Source organism: Dipodomys ordii, unplaced genomic scaffold, assembly GCF_000151885.1.
Source record: "Dipodomys ordii isolate 6190 unplaced genomic scaffold, Dord_2.0 Scaffold58, whole genome shotgun sequence".
In the NCBI taxonomy this organism is placed as follows: Eukaryota; Metazoa; Chordata; class Mammalia; order Rodentia; family Heteromyidae; genus Dipodomys; species Dipodomys ordii.
Genome location: NW_012267274.1, coordinates 3,439,446 through 3,460,097, shown reverse-complemented (window position 1 = coordinate 3,460,097; position 20,652 = coordinate 3,439,446). Strand labels below are relative to the sequence as shown.

Below are 20,652 nucleotides of genomic sequence, written 5' to 3'. Positions count from 1 at the left end.
TGCAGGAGCTGGGCTGGCTGCTACTGGCACCTGGCAAGGGTGTGCACTGTGCACATATTTCTATTTGTACGCCATGGGAGGAGCCATCTCCTGGTGGGGAAAATCCTTCACCACTGCAAACTCTACAAAGAGCTCAGTCCTTGCTTACCAAGCTTTCTTGTAAGCACACAGGCAACTTTATTGACTCCTACGGTAAAGCACAGGGAAGAAGACATTCCCTCCATCTCCTGATTGGCAAAACAGAGCTCCATTTCGCTGGTTCCCTTGTTTCCAGTGGTTCCTTCCTTGGAGGTCACCATGGGCAGTTTGTTCCTCAGGAAACCAGCTCTGCCCAGATGCTGGGATGAGTAAACGCGTGCCTTCCTCCTCATCACCTGTCCAAGCTCTCAAAATCCGACCCCCACCCAGACCTTCAAAGAGACAAATGACTGTGAACACAACAAACTTAGCAAAGGTTGACTGCTGGTTACCAGATTTTTGGAATATATTTTCTAACTTGTGTAAGTTTTTGAGTGACCCTGAATTGGTAGGACTTTTAGATGTGGTAACCAAGGGACTGTGCTCATTAGTTTTGTTCTTCTGCTCGGTTTTGAGTGCTGAGGATGGAACTCAAGGCCTCATACGTGCCAGGCCAAAGCTTTGCTACAGAGCTACACCACAACCCAAACCTTCACTTTAATTGGACTTGAGGAATTGCGTGTTGGACGTCTGCCTTCTCTGTTGACAGTCAAGTCTAGGAATGCAAACATTCAGGTTCGCACAGTGCTAGCCACATCACAGACTCCCCCTCCCCCGCCCAGAGCAAAATTCTAAGACAGATTATTGGAAAATAACAAGTGATAAAGTTATCTGTCCTGAGAACTTCAGGAATGGTCCAGTCCACGCTGAAAGAGTAGCCGTGCTGCCAATGGCACCAGGGAATCTGTTTGTTTGGGCCCTGGTCCCACCGAGTCATGAAAGATTGAAAGATGATTACTTCCCCATCCTGCCAATGTCCGGAACCAACCCAGCTAACTCACGGAAGAGGCGAACCCCAAGGATTCTCAGAGTGATCTTCTGGCAAATACACAGACTACACGTTAGTGGTTTTGTGTTTTTTTTTTCCCCCTACGTTCCTGGTTGTCTAGCCGCCTTCTCAGAAAAAACTGTGAATCTGTTCCATCCAACCTGTTCTTGGAGAACTTCCCAATGCCCAAGTTCACGTGTGCCCGGCTCTCACTCGGGTGATGAATGTCAGCAAGCCACGATGATCAGAGCCATTTCTTCCTTGGCCTCCGGCCAGGCTGGAATCTGCTGACAGGTTCCATGCTCCCTCCCGGCTACTGCCCTTTCAGCTACACTGCAGTAACTAAGCTGAGGGCTGGTGGGTGGGTGTTTGCTACACTGTGCTGAAATGTTCTATTTCCATTTTGACTGAATTCATCGGAATCCACTTAAACCAAAAGTGTAGTAGCGTGCTCTTTAATAGAGAGCCCATGGAGCTGTAATTTGTATTGTTCCCCAGTCCTCTCACTTCTAACCTCTTCCTTCCAAAAGACACACTTGGGACCATAAAAATAGATTTGAGGGCCACCTCTCAACTCTTTGAGCTGCTACCGGTTTTGAGTTACACGACAGTGACTGAGAACCCAGAGAGGCAGGTGAGTTCCTCCTGTGTTGTTACGTTTTGCTCCAATCGCCGGCCTGTGAAGACAAGTTCTGAATCCCTCTGTTCCCAGCGGCCTGTTCACTGAGTAGAATAAAGATGGCTGGTCACTCCGGAGGACAATAGGATCACAGGGAGGAGCACTTGGAGCTAGTCAAAGGAAGGGGGAAGAACACAACCCCTTTTTATTTTAGCTAGGGAGAGTTCAGAATGGTCCACGGGCCCCTAATGAGTCCCTCTTGGAACACTGCCTAGCCTGGCGACCTTCCCATTCACCTCCCCCCCCCCCCGTGGGATTCCCTCTCCAAGGGGTCATCTGTGAAGACAGGTACAAAGAACATCTAGGAAGAGCACATACCACAACATTAAAGAACAAAACCCAACTATTACAAATGACAGTCATTTTCCCACACTGATTGTCCAAAGATGTGAACTGGCGTCTGCTCCTGGAGCAGAACAGATCCTCGGCAGAGTGGCAGGAGGTAGGATTAGAATAAAATGCCATCCCTGGGAGCATATTCCATTGGCTTCCTCTGCTCTTGCTTCTGCTTGTATCGAGCCTTCTGGTAAAATACAATGATGACCACGGTGACTATATTTAGAAGCATGACAAGGAATATGAGCCAAAATGAATATCCATATGTGTGGGCGGTCCCACCAAGTATCATGGCTGGATAAAGCCGCTGGGACAATTCCTCAGAAAGATGATTGGCGTCTGTGTTCCCCACAAACAGGATCATGGTCAGGAAAACGAAGGATGCTGAAAGGAACATTGAGTTTCATTAACAACCTAGAGGTGCGTTGATCTTTGTTAGTGCCACTGGTTTGCTTAATGGAACGTGTAACCCATTGGCATTTGTTCAATATCTACCTGGGTTTTATACCCTATCAAGTCTTGGGGAGAATGTAATCAAAGATGTAAGACACAAGCTAGATTCTAAGCTTTGATATATTGAAGATTGAGCAGGGTCTGACCAAGGACAAATCTTGGGGCTCAGTCCTTTGTGCAAGTAGCTGCCGGATAGCTGGTCTACCCAGTAGCTCACTTCCTAAGGTGATGCAGGTGGAAAGTGTGCTGAATTAATGATCAAGTCAATGAGGGAACACAGCCTCAACAGGGCAAGCATCGAGGGCGGTCTGAATGAGGAACAAGACTCAGAAAGGCTGAGGAAGGAGCAGCACTGCAGTTGAAAGTAGCAGCCTCCACAAAAGCATGCAGGAGCCTCCTGGGCCACCGAGCAGACAGCAAGAGGCTATGGGGCCCTAAGCACTGGGAATAGACAGGTCAGCCCTGGAGAGCCCTGAACGGCAGCTCAAGAGCGCACGTTTCATTCTGTCTAAGTAGTTGATAGCCAGTAACCAAGAAAGATGTACAAGCCAGGCACCAGTGGCTTGTGCCTGTAATCCTTGCTACTTGGAAGGCTGAGGATGGGGGTATCACAGTTCAAGGCCAGCCAAAGCAGAAAAGTTCATGAGCCTTCTTCTCAACTCAAAGCTGGGAAGGGTGTTGTGTTACTACCATCCTATCTTTGGGACTGAGATCAAGAGAATGGACAGTTTCAGGACAAGCCTCTAGCAGAAAAGCCTTCATGACTTCATCTCAGTGGAAAGAAGCTGGTGTGATGGCTCACAGCTAGAATCCCAGGTGGACAAAAAGGTTAGAACAGGCAGACTGAGAGTTGGCACATACACCTGGGCAGAAAGCACGACCAACCAGTGCACAAAAAGACTAGAGATAAAGAAGGCTGGGTGCCAGTGTCTCACGCCTATAATCCTAGCTACTTGGGAGGCTGAAATCTGAGGATCACGGTTCAAAGCCAGCCCAAGCAGGGAAACGACTCAGAGAAGGGTGGAAGTAGTGGTGGGGCTCAAGTGGTAGAGTGCTAGCTTTGAGCACAGAGAGGCTCCGTTACAGCTCCCAGGCCCTGAGTTCAAGCCCCAGGCCCAGAAACAAGGAAAAAATGGCTAGAGATATGGCTCAGCATAGGGCCATAGCTCTACATGAGTTCAAACCCCAATATCACCTCCTGCCCTCACCCTTCCCCAAAATAAAGGCTCTACAATAAAGTAGATTCATGGTCGGTCAAGGTGGAAGCTATTCCGAAGAGCAGTAATAATGGAAGGGTATAGGCTATCTTTTTAAATTGGTGAAAGTATTCTATCATTGACTGGCTAAGGTTTTCACATGTTCAAGGAGGCCCTGGGAAACTTCTCTCATGCTCTGTAAAAATGGAGGGACTCAGTGGATGTATCTCAGTAAAGCTGTTGTTAAAGGGTTTGGACTGAAGGGGAGGGTTCGAATGCTCAGGCAGATTAGCCGCCTGGCCCAGGAGACAGATTCCCCTCAGGAATCTCAGGCCAGATGTCCCTCGGGACCCCTCATCTGCTGACACGACAGAATGCTCTGTGTTCCGCGCTCTGTGGACGCCCTGGTGTCTACTGCAAATGCAGGGACGTTCCCCCACGGTTCTCCAGGCGCCCTAATTAGAGGGGCTTTGTGTGAGAGGACATTTTAACAGGCCTAGATGATAGGCCTCATCTTCAGAATAGTGGTTTTATTTCTTCATCATTTGCATGAACAAAAGCTCCGTCCTCTGATGCTCCCAGGCGCCAACCTGCCTTCATTATCCTTCATTCTTTTTCCTTGTGATGTTTCCTATAAAAGCTTAATCATAGAGGACTGGGATGAAACAGGATTAATACCCGTGTGCGTGCAAAGCAGGCCGCCCTGAGCTTTGATGGCCCTCAGGAGGGGCCTGCGCATTGCAGCACGGGGTGCTGATGGACGCCTGGAGTCTCCACCTATACAAAGCCTCTGGCTGAGACTGAAGGGTTCTGGGGACTGAAAGAGGCCCAGGATCTCTGGAAGGGGATACCACCACTGTCCTGCAGGTCACGTGACCAGCTTCTGTGCTTTCTATCTGTGAAGTTCACTCTAGCTCCAGCATCCTCTCTGGTTCTATGGAGAGGTCCGGTGGGCGGGGCCTGCCACACCTGGCTGGTGTGATGCAGAGCCAAGCTAGGGTCCGAAGGCATGAGGCCTGGAGGATGGCACTGTTGCTTTTTCGTCCTCTTCTGCCCTGTGGACCCTGCCTGTCTATCATCCACCAGCCCAGGAGATCGCGTGCAAAGCCAGGTCATCAGGGTTCACAGTATTTCCCCGGGACTCAGGTAGCTGTATAGTTCTTTGGTGGGAGGGGCTGAGGGAAAGCTCCCCACCCCCCATAGTTTCCTCCAAAAACATGAATGAGGCCACGGCCATGAGTAAAGTCAGCCCTTACTCTGCTGAGGCAAAGAGAGCCTGGAGCTCCACAGATGTGGACAGAGCACTGACTCAGGGCTGGCTCTGCACCGGCTCCTGCTTTTCCTCTTCAGCCGCCAGCATCCCTCTGTACACCCTATTGTTCAGCTTGGCCATGCCAGCCTTGGAGAACACTCCAGGGCTGGAGAGGGAGCCAGTCCACCAAGAACTGGGCCCAGGGCTTTCTTAACTATGGAGAAATGACAGTTTGTCTTCCTGGACCTGCCCAAGGTGGCTGGCAGCCCTCTGCTGTTGAAGAGGATGGAGTGGGCCATGCAATACAGATAATGCCAGGGAAGTGAAGATTGGAGTGATAGAGAGAACCGTGACAGGGGCTCAGACCCTGAGTCCAAGCATGCCTGAGCTACCAGTCATGGTGGGTTCTTATTACATGAACAAATGAGGGAAATAATCTGCATTGATCTTGGCAGGGAGTAGTGACAGTTTGTCTTTAATTTAGTTGACCAGCAAAACAGTAGTGTGGAGCCTGTCCCCTGCCCTGGGGGTGGGGGTGGGGGATGGGGGGGCACATGGCTGGACTGGTAAGCAAGGCCCTGGGCCTTGCACTCAGCCCTCTGTGAGCTGCGAAGAGCCTGGCCACCGTGCATGCCCCACGGAGGATGCCATGAGATTGGGGGATTTGTTTTTACCTCCAGGTGAGGAAGGAAGGGAGGGAGAGAGGGAAAGAGGAAGGGAAGGGGAAGAAAGGAAGGGAGGAAGGAAGGAAGGAGAGAATGGAGAATTGAAGGAGAAAAAAGAAAAAGAACGAAAGAGAGAAAAAGATGGGAGGGAGAGGGGGAAAGAGGGAGGGAGGAAGAAAAAAAGGAAGGAAAGAAGTGGGAGGGAGAGAATGGAGAATTGAAGGAGAAAAAGAGAAAAAAGAGAAAGATGGGAGAGAGGGAGGGAGGGAGGGAGGGAGGGGAAGAAGCCAGTCATATTTGCATGTGACTGAGCCACCCTATCTTCCAGATCCTGGAGCGGAGGTGTGAACATGTAGCATGACCATGTGGCAGACTTAGCCCATCCCAGGATACAGGGGAGGAGTTTTGACCCTTGTCCTGTTGCCTGGGCTGGGCTGGGCAGGCTCTGATACATCAAACCCATGTTCAGTGACCTTCCACAGGAACTTGGAAATGCCCCTCCCTCAGCCACCTGTGCCCTGTGCCCTCTCCCCAAAGTCTTTCAACACCTCAAGATTCCGAGCGTCTTTGCTGTGCTTGGAAGTATCTGGCTTGGGTTAAAATGCACTGTGGAGGGACAGGCGTGGTGGCCTGAGCCACCAAGATGGCAATTGCATGGTGATTAGATTGTGATTAAAGCTAAAGTTATCAAGAACCCCATCTCAACAAACAAACTGGGTATGTGGGAACACCTCCTATAACCACAGCCATCAAGAGGCTGTAAAGAGGAGGATAACAGTCTTCCCTAGACAAAAATATGAGATTCTACTGGAAAAAGCAAGTAAATCAGAAGGGTCTGGTGGTGCGGCTCAAGTGGTAGAGCACCAGCCTAGAAAGCATGAGACCCTGAGTTTAAGCCCCCAAAACAGCCCTAAGAATCCCACGTTCTGGAAGTTTGCACGAAGGCCCTCACTTTAGTAGTTCAGGTTTTGTTCCCTATGTCAGGTTTTGACAGCAGAAAGCGAGGGAGAGTTAGACCCCTGGTTTCCTGTCAGGGAAACACTCCACTGCCTGACTCTGCCTCTGGGCAGATGTGGCCAGTGCCAAGTCCACTGACTCTGCCAGGTAGGGTAGTTCACCCTTGTAATCCCCACCTTCGGGAGGAGGAGCAGAACGATGAGCTGGAGGCCAGCCTTGGCTGTACAGCACGACCCTACCTCTGAGAACAAAGGACAACAAAGCTGTGAGTCATAACAGAGCTCCTCCACTTCCCATCTGGACTCCCTCCTCCACCCCCAGCCCGCCCAGGAAACAAGCAAATCACCTAGCAACAGCTCACAGGAAGCAGAAAGAAGGGTGCTAGTCCATTATCCCCCGAACGACGTCATCTGGGCTCAGTGGTCCAGTCACCCAGGCGTGAGCCCGGGCTGACTCATTATATAGGCTAGGAGAGCAAACAAGTGTGTGTATACGTGTGCACACAAGCATATGTGCATACATGTGTATACATGTGCGCATGTCCATGTGTGAATAATATGCGTGCACGTGTGTGTGCATGCATGTGGGTGTGGTGTGTACATGTGAGTGTCCATTTTTGTGGTCCTGGGTTGAATTCAGGGTCTCACACATGGTAGGCCAGTGCTCCAGGACTTAAGCCATAACTTGGTCCTTTGGTTTCTGAGATAAGGTCCCATTAACTGCCTGAGTGTCTTCAACCTCTTGATCCTCCTGACTCTGCCTCCCGAGAGCTGGGATTACAGGCAGGCACCACCACATCCCACAGAGCCTGGCTGTGCGTGTCCCGTGAATGATTTGCCTTCTGACATCCGACTGCCTCCATTATCCCTCTCCACACCCCCTTCTCGCTCCACTCCTCCTTGTAGGAGTGGACACAATCCTGCCACAGGGGCACTTGATAAATAAACACCGCAGCCTGACAAAGATAAACCCAGCCTCCCCCACCCCCACACAGGAGCAGGCCCGTGGGGGTGGGGAGGGGCTGTGCTGCTGAGGTGAGGCAGAGGCGAGGCCCGCTGGGTCATCCCGCCGCCCCTCCTTGGCTGTGTGTGGAAGGAAGCTCACCACTGAGGCCGTTCCAGGTGTACACCCCCACGGGGCCCAGGAACGTCTGGTAGGGGTTGCTGACGCTGTTGTAGAGGGTGAACAGCGAGCTGAGCAGTGATGTCGCCAGACTGAGGATGAGGAACAAGATGGTCACCGAGTGCAGGGTTTTGGGTGAAGAGTCGCTCAGTACCCCTAAAACTAAAACAGTGCTTGGTGAGTGTAAAGCACAAGATGCAAATCTCGACTCTTCCCCCGGCGTCCTCCACCCCTTCCCTGCCTTGGGGACTTGGGTCAGTTGGAGAAGCTGGGCACCCCTAAATCCCTCAGGAGCAGGGCAGCATGGCTCACTGCAGTGAGACGTGGACACTATGGTTGAACCAGAACCATGAGCCCCCCGGGGAAAGTCCTCTGAACACCCGAAACTTCCCCTTAGTGAGTTCTGGCCTCAGCCTTGCCGATGGGCTTCTGGGGGTTCCCCTGGCACGGGCGTTTGGCTTTGGCGGGGACCCAGTGGGCCAGGGCAGCCTGGAGAGGAAGGGTGGTTGGAGGTGTGCAGGAACTCAAGGCTAACAGGGAGATGGGAGAAGACCCTTGTCCGTGGAAGCCAAGGTGCTGCATAGTTCTTTCCAGAGAGAACCCAAGAGCACTGGGAATCTGGCCCTCAGGTGAATCCTCAGCTAAGAGTGTTTTCTAAAATGACGTTTGTGGGTGTCTTCAATGCAAAATAATTCCAGCCATGGATGTGAGCTCATGGAAAACATGACCAAGATGTCCTAGGCAACGTCTGGCGTCTGGCCACCAGCATCTGGACACCTGAACATCTGTCTCCTGCACACACACCTTTGCTACAACCCAAGTGACCAGATGTGGCAGTGTGCTCTCCTGTGAGCCCAGCCACACATCTGTAAGACATCTGCTTGTATGTGTCAGGCCTTCACGGTGAATAAAGTGCTTCCAGAGAGGGTCCATGAAGTCACACAGCAAAACAATAACTTAGGAGAGAGATTTCAGAGCCAACAGTAACATGCCAACAAAAGCACTGGGAATCACAAGGTACAATAGCCACGTACGGGTGAGTAGGAACAAGCAAACTCTCTTCCTTCCCCTTTCCGTTTCTCAGGTCTCTGGGGGTGACGAGACTCCCACCCTGAGCCCTGAGCAGCTCTAATGAGCAGAACGCAGCGGGGCCAGGCTGCGTGCTGGCAACACCACCAGGCCTGTCTGAACCGTGTGCCAGCACTGGGTGAGTGCCCTCTCTCTGCAAGGTGCCCTCCCTTCTCCTTCTCTGCACCGCCTTCAAGTCCACCCCAAGTCCATTCCCACACCTGCACCCCGAGGCCCGAGGCTCCTATGAAGCCACACAGGGTGAGCTTGGAGTCTCTCCTTTGGGGAGGGGTCCAACCCCTGATCAACAGCCAGAGCTGGCTTCCCAGAGATGATTCCAACCCCACTCCCCCCCCCACTAATATTTGCTATTGGTTAGTTCGTGTTATTGAAATTTGAATTCAGGGCCTTGTGCTTGTTAAGCAGGCGCTCTACCATTTGAACAATGTCCCCAGAACAACTTTTGCCTTTGAACCAGCAGGGCTCCATGAAGGAGGTCAGTTGTCCTCTCATGGTCAGAGAGAAATCAGCCCCCCTGGAGTAGAGTGGGAAGGCCCCAGGAGCTGGGTACTACCAGGCCACTGGCTGGAAGTGGGGAATGTGGGAATGAGGCAGTGCAGGAAAGATAAGGAGAAAAGAGTTTTGCACAAGATGAGCAAGGCAAGGCCACATGTTCCTTGGGACCCCAGGGAGGACAGAGTGGCAGGAGAGGAGAAACAGCAGCTCTGCAGCAGGGGACGGCTCCCCCACCGGTGGCAACTAACCCTTGGCTCCTTGGGTAGTCTGGGAGCAAAGCTCAGCCTACCCAGGCCTCCTTCCTCATGGATGGGCCTGAGATTCTGCTGGTAACTCCTGGAAGGTGCTTCCAGTCTCAGCATGCAGTCCAGGCTCTGTGCCCCAAACAAGGACATAGAAGAGCGGGCATGTGTTGAACTGAAAACAGAACCAGACTGGCCACCCCTGGGCTGGTGTGGAAGAGGAAGCAGGCTGGGCCTATACCTGTACCCAGCCTGAGGTCTGTCCTTGGCTTCTCTCCCCTTCTCTGTAGACATGTTCAGTTGGGAATCAGTGCTCTGATCCCACTTTACTTTGAAACTAGAGAAAGGTGACATCAGAAGAAGGAGCAGAAGAAGCAGGACAGTAGCATCAAGTCACCTTGTGGTGACCGGCGTCCCCTTCCCTACACAGCCCGCTGCTCTGAGAGGAACCTCCAGATCCCAGCCGGAGTTGTCTGGGACTACAGGAGCTCTCTTCTTGGTAAAGCCTGGGAATGCAGGAGATGAACTGGATACTTAGCTAGAAAACCAAACCTTGTGAGGGCTCAGAGCCTATGTCCTAAGCCCTTGAAATACTCAGACCAATTTTTCTGCCACACACTTACTGAAAGAGGTAAAGGAATGCTTATTTGTAAACAGTTAGCATTTTACTTTTCTGATTTGCTCAACCAGAAAGTGATCATGGAGCGGAGCATTGTCTTTGGGTCAGAGCTCATTGACTTGATTTTCAAAAGGGTGTCCATTTGGAGTCTCATGACTTAACACGTTCTAGGTACAAAGGGGACAGTTCTTCGCTTCCCTAGCTGCCTGGGAGAGTGGCACTTTAGCCTTCTAGATTCTCTGCACCTAGGTATGACAGCTCCCGCTCAGAACTCAGACAATGAAAGCCAAAAATACAGAGAAAGTTCGCAAGTATGAAAGAACAATGAACCTCCATCGCATCTGACAGCTGCTCTCTGTCTGCAAAATTAGCAAATCCAGGCTGCTCCTTTCCTTTCTCTGGGGAGCAAGGGTCCAAAGGAGGACTGTCACCTCACAAGTGGGGGAAAAAAAACGGCCAGGAACACAAGACTGCAGGGACGAGCTCTGGGCCAGCAGACCGTGCAGAACATGCCGTCTGCGGCCTCCAGACACCCAGCTCCCCGGAGGGAGATGGGATCCCCTCAGCACCCTTGGCTTCCAGACCCTCCTCAAACAGCTCCTGAATTCAGGCTACTACCACAGGGGATCCTGGTCCCAAGAGAACCCTGTGTGACTGAGGCCCCTCCCAGGAGGCCCCAGCGGGGGTCCCCTCTGTTTGGATAGTTTCCCCCCCCCCCCACTGAGCCCTGCAGGGAATTCTCCCTCCTTGTCCTTTCCACCTGCCATGGGGAGACACCCGTGAGGGCAAAGGACCAGCAGCTGCTCCGGAGGAAAGCGCCCTGATGCACACAGGCAGAGGACAGCATCAGGTGAGGATGGAAAGGGTCCCCACACACCCTTCTCTTCGCAATTCATCCATTTTTGCAGCTGATTTATTTTGTGTTAATTTGGAATAGCACCACACTGAGTTCCCAGAGGATGAGCTGGGTTGGCAAAGAGCAGAGACCAGTATAATTCGTGTTAACTCAGCACACCCCGGGAGACTGGCGGTCCCGGCACCTGCTCCCAGCCCACCATGGCTCATTTGCACGTGTGCGTGCACAGCTCTCTTCTGTCAGTTTAGCCTCTAGCAGCGCCCCTCCAGGGAGCTCAGAAGCACTTGGCCAAGGTGAGGCTGGTGATCCTTAACCCCATTAGATCCAATCTGTCCTAGAATCACCTGAGAATGCCTTTTTTAAATAAGCAGGACAGGACTGACTCCCAGAGATGGTTATAAACCGTCGGGGAAGGCCGAGGACAGAGCTGCTGCAGACACAGCCAGGGGGTTCTGTCTACCTCCAGCACGGTTACCCAAAGCATCCCAGGCTGACCAATCAAACCACGGTGAGACTCAGAACGAAAAGCCCCAGTACCACACATATCTCAGAAAATCTTTTCTGATCAAAATGATTCCGTGACAATATAGGGCCTGGTCAGCAACGAGGCTGAGCAATGCTTGCAGTAACATCCACAGCAATGAATGCTATATTCTAAAGTCAAGTGACTCACAGTGTCATTGCTGCCCAGGGGAGGAAATGGCCCGGGTTGAACTCCTAGGATGCTGTCAAGGGACTGGCCTCTCCAAAAGAGTCTGTTTACACAGCCACAGAGATCCATCGGAACCCAAGGAAGAGGTGAAGCATGGCCACTGAGACAGACGTCCTCCTGCTGACACCTTTCCCAGGACTCAATCCCCACAGACTCTGCAGATTAGCACGGAGACATAGATACCGTGGCTCCTACATTTGGCTGGTGGGGGGTCTTTGCCTTTCAACGCCTGGAACTCTGTGCAATTCCTGTCAGAGCCCAAGGTCCTCACTCACACAGCAGCTGAGCTGAGGCTAGCTGCTCCAACTCAGGAGTAGTGAAAACAAGGTGCTCAGGTCTGAGCAAAAAGGACTGATCACCTCTCCTCTGGGTATTAGCCGAGCACATTCAGACTATCAGTTCCTCAAGCAGAGCAGTGCTAAAAATGGGAAACTTCCTTCCTCGGGCCAACCAATTAGTCTTCCTGTCAGCTGACCCATGGTGGACTGACTGGATTCTTTGGGAACTTTGAAGTCAGACATGGTCCCTCCATGCTGCTCTTCCCCAAGCTGGCAGGGTGGCAGATCCTACATAGAAATGAAGCAGGGCTGGATGAGGGTCACACCCATTGCTCTCTAGCCAAGAGGCCAACATCCCGCAAAGAGCAGTGGACCCATCGCTACGGGACAGCAAGGCTGCGGGCGCACATGTCATCTAGCTACCAAGGACTGATTTCCTTGGTGATGTGAACCCTGTGTGGCCCGGCATACCAGCAGGGGCACACAGGTGTCCCCCAGGAAATGCTGAGGATCATTACCAAGCAACCATCACCAGGTAGATGTCCTGGCAACATGGCTTACCCCTGAGAATGCTCACAAAGGGTCCCAAGTTCACTGCTCACAGTGGCTGTCTGTAAAAAGACCCTGTGGTTCTGAGCGCTGAGGCTTTGGGATGCCAACCCTGAGCAATGGCCTGGCCCCATCCTTGACTGGATGGTCAGCCACCTTCTAGAACAGACGCAAACACTGGGCCTCCTTTTGCCCTCAGACTGAGCTGTCGAAGATGGCTTCATTCAGAGTTTTTGCCAACTGCAGCTGTCATGGCCCTTGGACATGGCACACTCACCTGTACTCAGGTGATAAAAGGCTTCTGTCCAGGCCTGAACGACCCTGGCCTCCTCTGGTCTGCCCAGCGAGGGAGGCCCGACTTCCACGGAAGCCACTGATCTCCAGTTGAGATCAACTAGGGAAACTGACCATTTGTAGCTCTTGTCTTATGCTTAAACTGTTTTAGATGGTTCGGAAGCGAGTACACTTCCTGGTTTTGAAAGCGCTGTGCATTCACCTAAGGAAGGGTTGGCTCCGTCTTTGGAAGTCTCAGCTCCCAGTTGCTATAAAGCAAGTGTTCCTTGTCCTCCTGTGGCTGATACCAGAGGAGATGAGCACCAAACCCCCGGAGGAGACGTGACGCTCAATGTTGTCAGCAAGACAAATTTACATCATGTTGCTCTGGGTTTAAGGAAATCATTTCATTAACAAAGTCATAAGCAAACTAGAGCTGGAATCCAGAGTGTTAGCTCGGTGGGGACTAAAGATTACATTTCCATGAATGCAAAGATTTAGAAAAAATATATTAAGTGAAGTAAGCCAGGCCTAAAGAAACATAGGTCCCCTGGTTTCCCTTATTTGCAATATCTAGTATATGTCTGAGACAAGCAGAAAAGGTCAGAAAAGTTGATGTTAGAGAAATGAACCCTAAGATATGTATTCAAATGTTTTTTCTTTCATGAGATTGTTTCTAACATATTTATAAGATGATTTCTTTGTTGCTTTGTATGTCCCTTCCCCACGGTATAACCCCTGCTTTCACTGTATTTGATGTTGGTATAATTTGTGGAGGGGAAGGGAAAAAAAACAAATTGTTTAAATAGGGATACAGGTGGATCCATTGCAACAATGAGATGTACAAGACATTATGTCAAAAAATGAACTTTACGACTTTGGCACGGGTTGGGGGGGGAGGTGGGGGGTTGGGGAGAGATAGGAAGGGATGGGAAGGGGAAACAAAGGAGGAGGCAACAATGCTTGATAAGAAATGTACTCATTTACCTTGCCCATGTAATTGTAACCCCTCCATATGTTATTTTCACAATAAAAAATGAAAAAAAGATTACATTTCCATGAGATAGATAAGGATGCTTATGTGTAAGCTAAGAGCCGATGGTTACCTAATAACTGACCATTCTTGCAGTGATTGCTGAAAACAAAGTTCACATACATGTTATACAATCTGCAAATAGGGAAAAATAATGGGAGATATCAAAACTGGAAAGCCAAGGAGCTAAGTCACCTTACTATTCTCAATCCATTTTGATTTTCTACTTATTGAGAGAAAGTCATTATTATATTTTTTAAAAAATTGAGAGCTAGGCACTGGTGTCTCACTCCTGAATCCTAGCTAGTCTGGAGGCTGAGATCTGAGGATCATAGTTCAAAGCCAGACTAGGAAGGATAGTCTGTGAGACTTATCTCCAATGAATCCCCAAAAGCCAGAAGGGAAGCTGCAGTGGTAGAGTACTACCCTGGACCCCAAAAGCTCAGGGACAGCACCCAGGCCATAGGACTGGCATAGAAAAGGGAGGGAGCAAGGACAGATGGAGGGGAGGAGAGAGGGAGATAGAGATCCTATAAAAATACACCTTAATAGAAATTAAATGTCCTCACCTTACCAACAATGCAATATTTGGGACCTAAGAATATAAATTCAAAAATGGTTAAAGAAATGAAGTTGAGAAATAAGAACTACAGATTGACTGGCTCTATGTTATACCCCCCTTAGATATTCCCTAAGCAATTCTTAACAGAGGTGGCTACTCTAATTCAAAACCTATAACACATACAGTTAAAAAGTATTGTTCCATCTATTCTCATTTTATTTTTATTTTTAAATTTATTTTAATTAATTAATTTTTATTTATTTTTCTGGGCCTGGGGCCTGAACTCTGGGCCTGGGTGCTGTCCCTGAGCTCTTCAGCTCAAGGCTAGAGCTCTACCACTTAAGCCACAGCACCTTCTCCGGCTCCTTTCTGCTTATGTGGTGCTGAGGAATCGAACCCAGGGCCTCATGCATACAAGGCAAGCACTCTACCACTGAGCTACCTTCCCAGTCCCCCATTCTCATTTTAAAGAGAAAATCTGATTAGCGTGTAATGAAGGGTATTCCTTTCCTAAGAAAATTTCCTATCACCTTCATTTCAAACAATGCTGTTCCTGGTAGTTAATACATACCTGGGTACTGCCATATGCTTTACCATAAGTACTTGTCAATCAATAAGTAGGCACCAGTCAAACACAACCCTGGTGAGAATTGTTTAGAGGACTAGGGTACTAGATAAGCAAAACCCAGCAAGATGACTAATGATATGATAGGTTTTCCAATTCTAAGTTAGGCTTACCCCTCCAGCCTAGCAATGCATACAAGGAAATTGCTTCTGAAGAGTTACAGGCCCACATATAGGATGACGTGAATTTTAACCCTCTCTCCCCATCCCCATCCAAATTAGTTTCTCATTTACCGTCAAAGTTTTTGTCTAGTTCTTTAAGCCCATGATCCAGTTCTTGAACACTCTTGCCACGAAAGAGCCCGTAGGTGACGGTCAGGCTCCCGTTGGAGATGGAGTCGGAGAAGGCAATGGTGCTGGTGATCCATGCCTGGGTGGCCAGGATTGAGCAGATCACCACAACCGCCCCCAGGCTGGTGACAAAGCTGCCCAAGAACATCAGCGTTTTCTGCGTCGTGGGCATTTTCTCAGGAGAAGATGTTCCTTTGCGTGAAGCTCCTTTGATCTTCTTGGGAAGGGTTTGGACCTTACCATTTGGAGTCTAGGATTGGGGAATGGAGTCGGACGCTTGGGCGTGCGCTATAAAACCTCACGCGTCACAGGAAGGCTCACGCTACTCCACGTTGAACTATGAACCTGGTCGTAAAGATTCGCAGCAACTGAACCTTGGTCTGCTGTGAGACGTTGCTATGGTTACAGCCAACCATTGCAAGCCAGGGGTAGGCAAGGTCCTCCCAGACTTCCTCAATCACACGATTAATTTATAATCTTTGTGATCCCTTGGGAGCAAGTTCAGTGGACAGAGCCAGGGCAGACTTGGAATCCCTAAATGATGCGCCATGCGGGGTCCGTGCCTGCGTGGTGCTGATCCCAGCAGCTGACAGAATAAAGCTCTAGGACCTTCAGCCTTGCTTACCTGCTGAAGGAAAAGCAAAGTCTCTGTCCAGGTCCTGTGGGGTGCCAGGAAGGGCTGGCGCAGCCTATGGCTCACGGCTCCTCTTTTCCTGCCTTACCAGGGAGGCTTGTCTGTCAAATAGTCTCTTCCAGAGAAAATATTAGTAGTGGTAAATAAAGTCATAAATAGTAGTAGGAACAGTAGTAGTGGTAATAAAGTAATTTTGACCATTCTTGCTTAGGTCTTTAAGCCTTTTTCTTTCTTTCCTTTTCTTTTTTTTAATGACAGACCAGGACTCAAACTCAGCACCTGATGCTTTGGCTCATTAGCTAGTGGCCAGACTAGAAGGCCGGCCCAGTTCCAGACTCCCTGTTGCCTGCAGAGCAGGAAGTGAACCATTGTTCTTGAATGACCACATGGCTGCTGTGGTCAATCAGTACATTGTGTGCTCGTTGCTTTATGGCCTTTGTATACTGACTAGTGCGGATGGCTCTGCACCCGGCTTTACTCTTCCCCTCAGATAACATGGCCATCTGAGTATTTGTGAAGGGCAGCTTTCGGTCCCTACCACTGATTGTCCATTGATGTGATGGCTGAACGGGGCCTCCACCTGACTGGATGAAGGACCCCCTGCAAGGCTGGCAGCACACAGTGGTGGTGTCCGCTTCTGAGTCTGAGGGGAGGGGATGGAGAAGACCAGCCCACCTGGTGGGCAGCCTCAGCTGGTGAGATTCCTCCCAGCATTTTGTATCAGAAAGCAACTGGAAATGACCTGTGTGCAGGGCATTGGTAGTTAGTTTTAATGCATCCCTATATATTGACTCAAAGAATGAAATAGCTAGTGTGAGGGAAATATCCATACACTAGAGTGTAGGTAGCAGAAATCCGTGTGTCAGTGTGTGTAGATACCTAATGCTCTTCTGGAAAGGCAGGAGGAGCTGGTAACATGCTCTGTGTCAGGAGAGCAGAGCTGGGGCCTGAGGGAACAAGATGTAGCTCTTTCAGTTTCACTTCTTGAGCCTTCTGAGTCACGTGTATGTCCTCCCCACTTTTACACTAGTATAATGTCAACAACCATGTAACTTCACACACGGGTTGCAATTCTGCACCTATGTAACAAAATTTGAATTATTACTTACAGGTGTTCTGTATAGTATGAACTCACTGATTCAAAAATACTTTACTCAGCACCAATTAAGGTTTGTGCCACAAATGCAAACTGACTAAATTCAGCAACTTCCCTGGGGAAGAGACACATGCAGATAATTACAAAACAGGGAAATAAATATTTAAAGAAAGGTGGGAATAAGTCAGCCTCAGAGAGACAAGGGAAGCATGTTTTCTTTTGAATGTGGAAGTTAGATCTAAATTATAAAAGCATATGAAAACATATATAGGGTTACACACACATACATAAACATGTTAAATAAAATATGGTATGCAGAGGAGGATTGCAGTGGTGTAAGTTGGACAGTATTTGGGGGAAAACGAACCAAGCTTCTGCAGTACACAACTGAACATTGGCTTTTTAGCATGCTCGGTATCACTCTTTGGAGCCATGTATTCGAGGAAACCAAAGGTCTACCTTACGGCATGGTGGCATTCCTATGAAAAGCCATAACTGGATAAACTATTTATGGTGATAGCATCAAAACAATGGTTGTCTATGGCAGGAATAGGGGCACAAAATTCATTCGATGGGCAGAAATGCCAGGATACAGACAGGGGATGAATAATATTAGGTTATGCCGTGATCCTTAGTCAATACAGGTACCTTAGGATCTGTACAACACACACCAATAATTCATCAATAGAAAACAATCCACAAAAAAATCAAAATATTGTGAGGACCTCAAGTGTAATTGTCCTATTTTTCTGGGCCAGTAGAAGAAGCTTCCATCAAAAGGTCAGATCTCTCAATGTCAGTGGGTAACCACTGTTAGTACTTGGGTATAACTTGGAAAACAAAGAAGAGGGAATAGTATTGGAGTGGTGCAAAAATTATAATTCCTGGATCTATTAGTTATTCTTTCTGGTACATTCTGGAGATCAGAATAACTCTTTGTGGGGACGGATGTTAAACAAAGTTATAAAGGATGATGGTTCTGTGGCCCACCAATCACTCAGGCCTGATTTTTCTCCAATAGCTCAGTAATTTGATGATAACGTTTCTGTGAATGAACTGTTTGTGTGGATCTCTCCATAGAGGAAGTGAGGAGTGTGAATCCTGAAGAGGAGGGAAAAGTAAAGAGAAGTAATACTTTCAATTATTCCACTTCATGAGTTTATGGGGTCCATAGCTTTGACTCAGACAGATTTTGTCTGGAAGATAAGTAAATCAGAAAGCATATATCTTCGAATATTTTCCCAGTAGAATTTACTTTATTTGCAACAGAGCACAGACAGGTTAAGCCAAGGATACACTAAAAACAGTAGAAATGATGGTGGAGGCAATTTGGAAGTGTTGATTTGGTGAAAGTCAACTTTTACTGTTGTCTGTCTGGGTTGTTACACTGAGGAAGAGGAGAAATGGCTAGGGGAAACACTTCCAGATCAGAGCAAATATCAAACAGATCTTGATCTGGCTGTGGTGTTACAGGCCTGGAACTCCAGGGAGGTAGATGCAGAAAGATTGCCAGTTCTAGGCCAGCTTGGGCTAAGGATACTAACTGACAAAACAAACAAAAAACAGAGAAACAAATAAACTATAACAAACAAAAAATGTTTCTGCTTATTGCTTAAATGCTAATGTTCATTTGCTTTACACACACACACAAACACACACACACGTTTTTGCCTTTTCTTGCTTATCCTGAAGATCATACACACCTGACCTCAGCTAATTGAACCCTTCATCTTGAGAACACAAGGTCACCCCAAAGAAACCAATGACAGAGTCCTCAAGCACAGTGACAGACCTACAGGGACCGGAACAGTCCAAGAAACACTGCCTGGGGCGATGTGCAGATGGAGTGGAATTGCACAGCTAGGAGGAAAGCAGGCAGGAGGGGGAGTTCTTGTAGACAAGGCTGAGGGGTGGGGGATGTAGAGAATTGGCTGATGCGGACAGGGACCTTGGGCTTACCAGAGGTAAGGATTACAGGCTTCTCTAGGCCGTGAGGGCTGTGGACTTTAGAAGATGCTGGGGTTGCTGCCTAATTCCTAGAAGACTCTCTGGGGTCCCACCGGGAGGATATTACTGGGAGAGCAGAGCCATCTGCTCCTCGTGTTCCCAAGGCTGTGTGCTCTCAAACAGCAGATGTCTGACAAGGCGAATCATTCCTCTCCGGGTGGATCACAGTCTCTGCCTCCCCAGCCCTGTGGTGTTAACAAGCAAAACCATGCTTATCAGAGTTTTGAGATGATCTCTCTCTGGTTATACATAAGTCTGCCTTTACAACCCCCCCCCCCAAGCAGGCAAATGTAGAGCTGTGTGAAGTCACTGGGCCACTCAACCAGGGCTGTCCCTGCCAGGAGGGACAATCCTACTCAGGACAGGCCCCATTGGGCCTTGGGCCACACGGCTACCTGCTGGCCTGTCCTCTGCTCAGCCGCCCTGCCCACCCACTGAGCACCTCTTGGCACCGGAAGGGACAGGGAGCGTGGGGACGGCGTGGTGTTCCCAGCCCTAGGAGCCAGGAGAAGGGGCTGGGCAGACACAAAGGAGCAAATAAGCCCATAAATAATCAACTATGATGGGGATAGTAAGAGAGAGCCAGGGAGGGGTGTGGAGCCATCTTCCAGAAGCAACTGGAAGGAAGCTGGGAAGAGCCCCAAGCAGGAATCAGCTTGGCTGGGTCACCCAGGGCAAGGAGCCACAGCTGGAGTAGGTGAGCGGCTCTGGAGCAGGTGAGCCAGACAGCGCCTCCTCCCAGCTTTGAGCTTGGTTCCGAAGGGAGACTTCCAAACAGGGGTCCGAAATTCAGGGGCGCTGCAGTCACAGGAGACTATGAGGACGGTGCGAGTCAGGAATGGGGTGGGTGCCAGGGTAATGCATGGAGGAGCCAGGCAGCAAGTCGACCTGGAGAAGAGAGGAGGAGGCGCAGATCAGGAAACAAAGTCGGGACTGAGCTGGCGGGAGTCGCCAGGGCTGCCTAGGGGGGGAGATATTCCGGGAGCTGTGCAGCGTTCTGCGGCCTTTCCCAGCCCGGAATGCAGGGCCCCGGAGCCAGGTGTGCCGGGCAGGGCAGGGCAGGGCAGGATGGCCGCCCTCCAGTCCTCCCGCCCAAGGTAAATCACACTCAGGGCAGCTGGGCCGCGGAGGGGCTCAGGTCCCCGTGCAAGGCAATTCTACCCCAAGGGGTGAGTGCTGGCTAGTACCCTAGCTCCCCTCCCCTCCTGTTCTCTTCCTTCCTCCCTCCCTCTCTCCTTTCCTTCCTCTCTTCCTCTCTCCCTTTTCTGGAAGGAGGACCCTCCCCCCACACACACTCTAGGTTTTCCCAGCTCTGCCAACTTCTCCGAGCTCAAAGTTATCAAGCCCCTGCCCCAGATCCCCAGTGCGGGGTGCGAGCCCCGAAACCTGCCTGTCCCTAGCCAGGCCGCTTCCAGGTGCAAGGCCAGGGAGGGAGGACCCGGACTTCTCTACGCTCGGGTCTGAGACACCTTGGCACCCATCAGCCAGGGTCCAGGCGGAGGGGCCTGGCCAGGGACCCCCGTCCCTAAAGGGGCATCAGTCAGGCAAGCGGACTGCAGGGAGCCGGTGCCCCAGGGTCCGCGGGCCGTCCCAGCGGGCGGTGCGCAGCTGCAGCGGGCGGCCGGG

The 20,652-nt window shown here is 50.2% G+C and overlaps 1 protein-coding gene across 1 annotated transcript; it reads right to left on the bottom strand.

Moving 5' to 3' along the window:
• Positions 1 to 1,105: 1,105 nt before the first annotated feature.
• Positions 1,106 to 15,583, bottom strand: Clrn3 (clarin 3). The gene is made up of 3 exons (XM_013021990.1): positions 15,233 to 15,583; positions 7,649 to 7,828; positions 1,106 to 2,405 (listed from the first exon to the last, which is right to left on the bottom strand). The coding sequence occupies exons 1-3, from the start codon at positions 15,459 to 15,461 to the stop codon at positions 2,134 to 2,136; spliced, it is 681 nt and encodes a 226-aa protein (XP_012877444.1). The 5' UTR covers positions 15,462 to 15,583; the 3' UTR covers positions 1,106 to 2,133.
• Between the last annotated feature and the right edge of the window lie 5,069 nt (positions 15,584 to 20,652).